This window comes from Phragmites australis, chromosome 23, assembly GCF_958298935.1.
Source record: "Phragmites australis chromosome 23, lpPhrAust1.1, whole genome shotgun sequence".
NCBI lineage: Eukaryota > Viridiplantae > Streptophyta > Magnoliopsida > Poales > Poaceae > Phragmites > Phragmites australis.
The window spans coordinates 13507279-13515664 of record NC_084943.1 but is presented as its reverse complement, the minus strand read 5'-3'; the positions used below and the strand labels follow the sequence as shown (position 1 = coordinate 13515664).

General features: G+C 46.0%; 1 protein-coding gene across 1 annotated transcript; it reads left to right on the top strand.

Annotated features, from left to right (window-relative positions):
• The first annotated feature begins 2565 nt into the window (after positions 1-2565).
• LOC133905991 (putative wall-associated receptor kinase-like 16) lies at positions 2566-5698 on the top strand. The gene is made up of 4 exons (XM_062347804.1): positions 2566-3006; positions 3260-3710; positions 3803-3955; positions 4518-5698. The coding sequence occupies exons 1-4, from the start codon at positions 2566-2568 to the stop codon at positions 5696-5698; spliced, it is 2226 nt and encodes a 741-aa protein (XP_062203788.1).
• Positions 5699-8386: the final 2688 nt, after the last annotated feature.

Below are 8386 nucleotides of genomic sequence, written 5' to 3'. Positions count from 1 at the left end.
TTGAAAGTAATGTAGTTTGATTCTGGCGCATGATTGAGTTAGTCAGGTGGGAACATGACCTGGATGATAGGAGTTGATGTATGAGGATAATACTTTTGCTAAGATTGCGGTGAAATACAAACAACATCAATTATATCAATCATCTCATCCTTCTAGAAGACGGTGTCAACTGGGTGATGTGAAGAGAACACTTTTGCTGATCCTTGATGACTAGACGGTATAATTATGTGTTGTGTAGGTTTATGTTCTAAACAATGCGTGCGGCTGAGATTGTGTATATAGAACAATGTGTTCTTATATGTTATATATATGTGTGATATTTTTATGTATACGTCTGTGATGTACTTATTTGTGTGATATATATTTCTGTGTGATGTATACTATATCATGAGGGTATCTGTCGGTGATACAGGAACCAGGGATCCCCGAGTCCCGAGGCCGGATCAGCAGTCTGCCATGTGGCGCCCTCCCGCGGGGATCATCTCCCCGAGGTGCGAGAGGCCTAAGTCCCGGGAGAGGGTGCTCAGGACCATGAACAGTGGTCCCCGAGTATCCGAGTTCCCCGATGACCTAGGGAGGCCAAGTGCCGGGAAGGGAGTGCTCGGGGCTGTGAACAAAGGCCCCCGGACACTCAGGTATCCCGATGACCAGAAAAGCCAAGTACCGGGAAGGGGGTGCTCGGGGCTGCGAACAGTGGCCCCTGAGCACCCGAGTACTCCGAGGACCCAAGAGAAGTTAGTTCCGAGAGAGAGTGCTCGGTGTCGTGAACAGTGGCCCCCGAGCACTCGGTTCCCCAAGGACCCGAATAGTCAGTTCCGGGAGAGAGTGCTCGATGCCGTGAACAGTGGCCCCTAAGCACTCTGTTGCCCGAGGACCAAGAAAGGGCATATCCGGGAGAGAGTGCCCGGGGCTGTGAACAGTGATCATCCCCGAGCACTCGGTTCCCCGACGGCCTCAGAAGTCCTTCGCCGATGGCCCCCACAGAGGTCCAGCGGTGAGGTATCAACCAGTGAAAGGCCCGATGCTGCATTTAAGAGGGTGCATGACCTGTCACCTCCAACTGCTCCTCCACGCTTGTCGTCAATCCCTGTCACAGCCTGGCAAGGAGGCGTGAGGATATTTAATGCACGGGTCCCATCACGGGACATCCGGCGCGCCTCGGGATAACATCGCGAGGCCTAAGGCGCCCCGCCTGCCGCCCTGCTGTGTCAGGTGTATAAGACCGAGTGGGCACGCCAGGCTGCTCGGTGGCTGCCTGGTGAGCCCTCTCCGCGGCGCCGTTGCAGAACGGACATGATGACGAACAAGACCGGACGGGGCGCGTTTTCAACCCTCCCCGTCACTTCGCGCAGCAGCCCATGATTGTTGCTTTCCATTTATGGCGTCTCGGAACTCACGCCCTCTCTTTCTGGGCACGCTACTGCCCGACAGGTATTTAAGGCGGGGCAGGCTCCCCGGAGAAGACAAGTTAAGGAAAAAGAGGTGAAGAAGGGAAGTTACGGAACAACAGCCAGGAAAAACCGAAGAACAAGGAGCCCGAAGCTCTAGGCTAGACAAATATTCTTGTAACCAGCAACATCTCTGAGAGACATTCTCAGAGCATTTATAGCATACACACAGGAGTAGGGTGTTACGCTCAGTGCGGCCCGAACCTGTCTAAAAAACCTCCTGTGCAATTACTACTTCTCCATCCGATCATTCCATTCCACCTGCATCGCATTTACACCCATTTATTTCACCCGCAAAACAGATTCAGAATCATCCCCCGGCCAAATCTCAAAGGAGGTCCCTCCGGATCCCTGCTTGAGGAGTTCACCCTCCGACAGTATCCACGAAGCAAAATGATTTCTTAGGGAAGAATCATACAAACATTTTTTTAAATCATATATGACACTTTATATAGACGGGTTTCAACAAAAACATATGTAAGCCTTAATATGCACAGATGATTTTTTTAGAAAAATATGTCTTTGTGTATTGCAAAACTGACATGTGCATATATAGTTGCTATACTACAGATGTATATCTTATTTAGACTTATCTATGTGCAGCTTTATTACGAATAGAGTTATAATCGTATGTAATAAACTCAATATCACATATATTTTTATAGAGATAGAACACATATATATAACTTGTTCTAAGGTAGTGAGATTTACCTAGAATGGTCATAGCTATAGATTAGAAGGGTAAGAAAAAATTTCTGCTAGGTTTGGCACGCCGGTTACACATTAGGTTGTCGAAAGATTCCGTCATGACATCGTTTTCCTTTACGATAAGTTGGGGTATGTAGTTACACGAAAAAGCTAAACCTATAGACTCGTACTCTTAGACACAAATAGCTAGGGCCATGAATTTTTCTCCCCAAGGAAAAGAGAATTTGTAGTCCATAAGTGCAACTGCAATTGATCATCTGGAAAGAAGAGCATCCTTGTAGTGCACGTACGCAACAATAAAAAAACATAACTCATACACTTACTAGAAGATCTATCTATTTATAGCGCTAACGCATGGCACAGCCGCTACGCACATGATGCCAGCACTATCTGAGTATAGCTAGAGCAGATGAAGCATCATCATGTGCTTCTCCTCTCCATTCGTCTTCTGCTCTGCCTCCCGGCCGTTTGCATGCTAGCGGCGGCCCGCGGGCCGCTGGCACGCCCAGGCTGCAAGGCGAAGTGCGGCGACGTCGACATCCCTTACCCTTTCGGCATCGGTGATCAGTGCGCGATCCATGGCGGTTTCAACATCAGTTGCAAGGTTCTCAACGGCACTGACCGGCCTTTCACGGGGCCGTTCGAGGTGACGAAGATTTCTACGGCCGACGCCAAAGCTTGGATAAAGATGAACTTGTCCTTGCAGTGTTCTTCTGACCCTCAGGCGCAGCCGCTGAAAGTGTCTCTGCTTCAAGAAGGTTTCACTGACACACCTTTCAGGTTCTCATACGTGGATAACAAGATTTTTGTCATCGGGTGCGACATGGATGGCTATTTTACGGGTTCTACTGTAAGTGCTATGCAACTTTCTATACTTTGAAATTACACGGATCTCATTTGATTCTTCAATAAAATTACACGGACCCTGCATGCACTCAGCTTCAGATCGTTCAAAGGCACAGGGGTCAGGCACTCCTTGCCACAATCTCATGCATGCACCTCCTTGATCTCTTACGCGGTTAACTCAGCTACACAAGACTAATAACACCACTCTTACTCTCTAACACATGCATGACTCTCTAACACCACTCTTATGCAACAAGATTAATTTAGGAATTGAAATTAAATTTTGCTCGACCACATGCGATGGTACACTCAAAAACGGTTCGTGCTCTGGAATTGGCTGCTGTGAGGCTGATGTCCCAAAAGACCGGGGTTCTTATTCTGCTGAGTTCTTTGTACACACGAAATCCTCTACAGTATGGAAGCACAGTCCCTGCAGGTATATGGTAGTGATGGAAAAGGCAAAGTTCAACTTTAGCACCACATATATCTCCTCGACAACGTTCTTGGATGCATACCACGGCCAAGTCCCTGCTGTGGTTGACTGGGCGATCAGGCCGGAATCCTGCGAGGTTGCTAGAATGTACATGGTTCCCTATGCATGTAAAAGCAACAACAGTGAGTGTGTCGATTCCACCAACGGGGAAGGTTATCGCTGCAGGTGCTTCGATGGATACGAAGGCAATCCGTACGTCAAGAATGGATGCAAAGGTTCTCCCTGCTGTCTCGAAACATGTTAAATGGAAACAATTCCAATTCTAAGCAGTATATATATAATGAAGTGTGTTCATGTTTCCTTTCAGATATGGATGAATGCCTGGAAAATCCATGTGGTGGCGAGATCTGTCAAAATACACCGGGGAACTTCACCTGTTCATGTCCACCGGGAAAAGAAATGATTAATGGTGTTTGCAAGGCAAAACAGAAGTCCACTTCTTGGGTGATGCCTGTCGTAGGTAGGTAGCTCCCAGCTTCAATATAAATCTCAGAGACTCATGTTTAGCCCATTAACATGAGTGCATTCTTATTATTTCCTCAAATCAATCGGGGATTTTTCTTTCTTATAGTTGTTGCCAACAGAAAGAAAAACATCTGCACCTTTTCTACAGTGTGTTCACTTCTGATTCAGATACTATGGCTGTGTTTGTTTGCTGCTTCTGAAACTGCTTCTGCTACTGGCAGAAGCCAGAAGCCATAAGCCAGAACAAACGAGGTTCTGGAGAAGTGGCTTCTGGAGAAGTCAGAAGCCTGTTTTTGAGAAAAATGAACTAAAGCTGAGAAGCTCGCTGAGATGTGCTTCTCTGAGAAGCTATGTGCTGAGAAGCCAAAAATTTATTGTAGAAGCTAACAACCTATTTTCAAAAGCAGCTTTTTAGATAAGCCAAAAGCACAGCTTTTCAGAAAAGCTCAAAAGCAGAAGCTCAAACAAACACGGCCTATATATTCACATGGTTTGTATATATAGACATGTCATTTAGACAACATTGTAGTGATCAGTTTGGTGAATTATGCATGCAGGTGCAAATGTTGGAGCAGTCATCATAGTTGTAACCATATCTTGCGCATACTTGATCGAAGAAAGAAGAAAGCTACAGCACATAAAAGAGAGCTATTTCCGTCAACATGGAGGCATGCTGCTGTTCGAGTTTATTAAAGCACAGCAAGGGATTGCATTTAAAATATTTTCAGAAGCAGAATTGCAAGAAGCCACTGACAAGTTCAGCGGAAAACGAGTAGTGGGTCATGGAGGCCATGGAAATGTGTACAAGGGACTTCTTGAAGGCAACGTCGAAGTAGCTGTCAAAAGATGCATGATAATTGATGAGCACCACAAGAAAGAATTCGGCAAGGAAATGCTAATCCTTTCTCAGATCAACCACAAGAACATCGTCAAATTACTTGGATGCTGCCTCGAAGTGGAGGTCCCCATGCTGGTCTACGAGTTCATCCCGAACGGCACATTGTTCCATCTCATCCACGGCAACCATGGCCGGCACATTTCCTTGGCTACTCGGTTACAGATCGCCCATCAGTCCGCTGAGGCGCTTGCCTACCTGCACTCATGGGCATCCCCACCAATCCTCCATGGAGACGTCAAGTCCTCAAACATCCTCATCGACTGCGACTACACCGTGAAAGTCTCGGACTTCGGTGCTTCCATTCTAGCACCGACCGATAAGTCGCAGTTCGTCACACTTGTTCAAGGAACTTGCGGCTACCTCGACCCGGAGTACTTGCAGACATGCCAGTTGACAGATAAGAGCGATGTGTATAGCTTCGGGGTTGTTCTCCTCGAGTTGCTCACACGTAAAAAGCCATTGAACGTTGAAGGGCCTGAAGATGAGAAGAGCTTGGCAATGAGGTTTATTTCTGTGATGAAGGAAGACAAGCTTGAGGACATCTTGGACGATCAGATCAAGAACGACGAGAGCATGGAAGTTCTGGGAGAGATTGCAGAGTTGGCAAAGCAATGCTTGGAGATGTGTGGTGCGAATAGGCCGTTGATGAAGGAAGTTTCCGAGAAGCTCGATAGGTTGGGGAAGGTGATGCAACTATATCCATGGGCACAACAGAACCCTGAGCAGGTGGAGTCCTTTCTTGTTGAGTCAAGCTCGGAGGTTTTCACCACAGGAAATCTAAGCTGCCAAGGGCCTGGAATCGGGAGGTTGACCAGCGTCTCAAATCTTATCACGTATTAATCGCAAAAAATAATTATAGCGTATGATACCTTACTTGTTATACCGAACCATATCATGTCATGTAACAATTGCTCAACTGTCTATCAGTGGGTTATGTATGATTTACAGTGCCATCACATGGTTGTGTTGTGCTGAGGATGCACAGTGTAGTAAGGTACTGTTTCATGATTCGTGTACTAGGCCAATGGGCCTCTCGGATTTCATCTTTGTAAAGTGATAATTGAGCAGAGTTTTTTTTATTTTATTTTTTTTATTAAAAATTTAAATAAATAGATTTCTTGTGAAAAAATTACAAAACTAGGCACCTGCTGCCCTCTAAGAGGGTGGTTAGGCCAGCTAACCCCGGGTGACCTAACCGCCCCTTCAGAGGGCGGCAAGGGGGCTAACTGCCCTCTTAGGGGCAGGTAGGGCTTGAGAGGGCGGTTAGCAGCCTAGCCGCCTTCTGAGGGGGCGGTAATAGTTTTTTTTTTCCGAAAATAGCAAAATTTTGTGTATTTCATCAAAAATTAAAATAGGGTATGAAGAAAATTTGGAATTAAAAATATTGAAGAGGAGTGAAAACGGTATACTGAGGAAGCGAGAATTTGGAGTAGGTTATGTAATAGTCGGAGAATAAAAAATCAGTAATTAGCACTCGCAGCATATTACGTGGGTATGAGGTGCGAACGGCGACAAAAATAGTATTAAACATAGGGTGAAAATATTACATAAACCTGTAACCACGACGACATGACGAGGAAACGAAGGTGGCATATACGATTCGCACTAAGACCTACTTATTAGTGCGTCGCTCCTAATCATAACATACCTTAGGGAGTGGAAGTATGTTGGGTTACATTAGATATTCTCTACTGAGTGCATCTAGGATATTTTTCCTTTCGGAGGGTATCGGGACCTGCCGCCTTAGCATGGCGGGCTCTCTCCCGTTTCCTTGTCCTCTCAGCCTCTCGAGCCTGAGCCACGGTATGGTCGTATGCCGCCTTCCTCATGCGCTCTTCTTCCTCCCGCTTTAGGCGAAGTTCCTCTTGCTATTGCTCGTACTCCCGACGTACGTACGCTTCCCTTCTCCACCTCATGTTCATGTCGACCCACTACTTTTGTTCCTCATTTTGCTCATTGTTGAGCCATTGAATAAAATCACAGAGCGGTGGAGGGGACTGAACAAATAGAACAAGATGAGCGGTTAGTAAAACAAGGTGTGAAATCGGCCGCACGGGAGATGGAACGTATCTGTCTCCGGCCTCCATCGGTCAATCAGAGCTGCTATTAGCGACTGGTCAAAGTAGAAACGACGCGTCACTGCCTCTGGGTTCTCCATCGATCGGGCCTCAACCAAACGGCAAAGCGGTAGGAGTCCCGCCACTGCCAACCTAAAAGTATCGAAGTACATCAATAATATGGAATTACATCAATGATATATCAATTTTGTATGAAAGTATCGAAGTACCTATGCTTCCATCGATCGTCGATCATAAGCAGCTCTCCAGGGCCCCGTGGTCGGAACACTCCTAACTCCGTCTGGTGCTCGGCGGACAAGAAGCTGTGGTGCCTCCTGTCCATTGCAGGGTCCAGAAGCTCGGGGGTCGCAGGTTCCGCCATATCTGCATTTGAAAGACATGTACATTAATGCATTGTTAGATGTAGACAGGAACAATATACACTGAATGCAAATTGAATATACAACCATATACAACATGAACATATTGCGACATGTACTTACAAATAAGGGTTCAAATGCTAGCAATCAAAGTACAATTAAGATAGCAAGATACGCTAAATACAATCACACTACAACGTATCATAATACTCACATAGATAACAGGTGCATCAACAGGTGCATTTTTAGGACAATACTTGTACGTGTGACCTATTTCATTGCACTGACTACATCGCTTGACCCTAGGACCCACCTCGGATTCATCCATATCATTGCGAATCCGCCGAGTTAGTATGCGGCCTAGTGCATTCTTCATCTTTTCCAAATCAGGCACATAGATTCTTGAAGGCCCTGGATTACTTGTAAAAGTGTCAACAATGCCGTAACCATATAGCTCATGATTCCAAGTGTTCAGTATTTGATCCTTCATGAAGTACTTTGAAACATATTGCCTCGGAAGTATATTGTTCTCCGCACAAGCAGCTATTACGTGTGTACAAAGGTTTGTGGAGTAATTGTGGCTTCTGGCAACTACAAATGCATGTCCCACTTCTTAGCACACACCCTTGAACATGCCGCTCATGTCTTCCACCCCTCCGACCCTTATCCCGGCACATGACACTAAAACTGTGCTCCGCAGTCCCCTCTTGATTTGCGCAATGCATGTGGGCCTTCTTAGTGGCCTTCTCCATATACTCACATAACATCCGTCCATAAAGCATATGATTGTCCTCTATTACATTTTTAGCAGCTGCGTATTGATCAATAAGATACTTACATGTCCCATGCAAAATGCCTTCTACAATTCCAACAAGTGGGAAAGACCTCATTCCTCGCATGACCCAGTTATAAACCTCTACAAGATTTGTTGTCAGTACTCTATACCTTGCACCACCACTGTCGTACAACAGAGCCCATTTTTCATTTGGCTCATTACGTATCCACTGTGAGAAGCTCCTAATAGCTGACCCTGACCACCTTACTATCTGCGGAGTATCTGTTGGAAGAGGTCCAAGAGCTATCGGTTCATC

Coding starts and splice junctions, on each gene's coding strand:
- LOC133905991 (XM_062347804.1), top strand. CDS start 2,566: ATGAAGCATCATCATGTGCTTCTCCTCTCCATTCGTCTTCTGCTCTGC. Junction 3,007..3,259: donor GCTATTTTACGGGTTCTACT/GTAAGTGCTATG, acceptor TTATGCAACAAG/ATTAATTTAGGAATTGAAAT. Junction 3,956..4,517: donor TTGGGTGATGCCTGTCGTAG/GTAGGTAGCTCC, acceptor TTATGCATGCAG/GTGCAAATGTTGGAGCAGTC.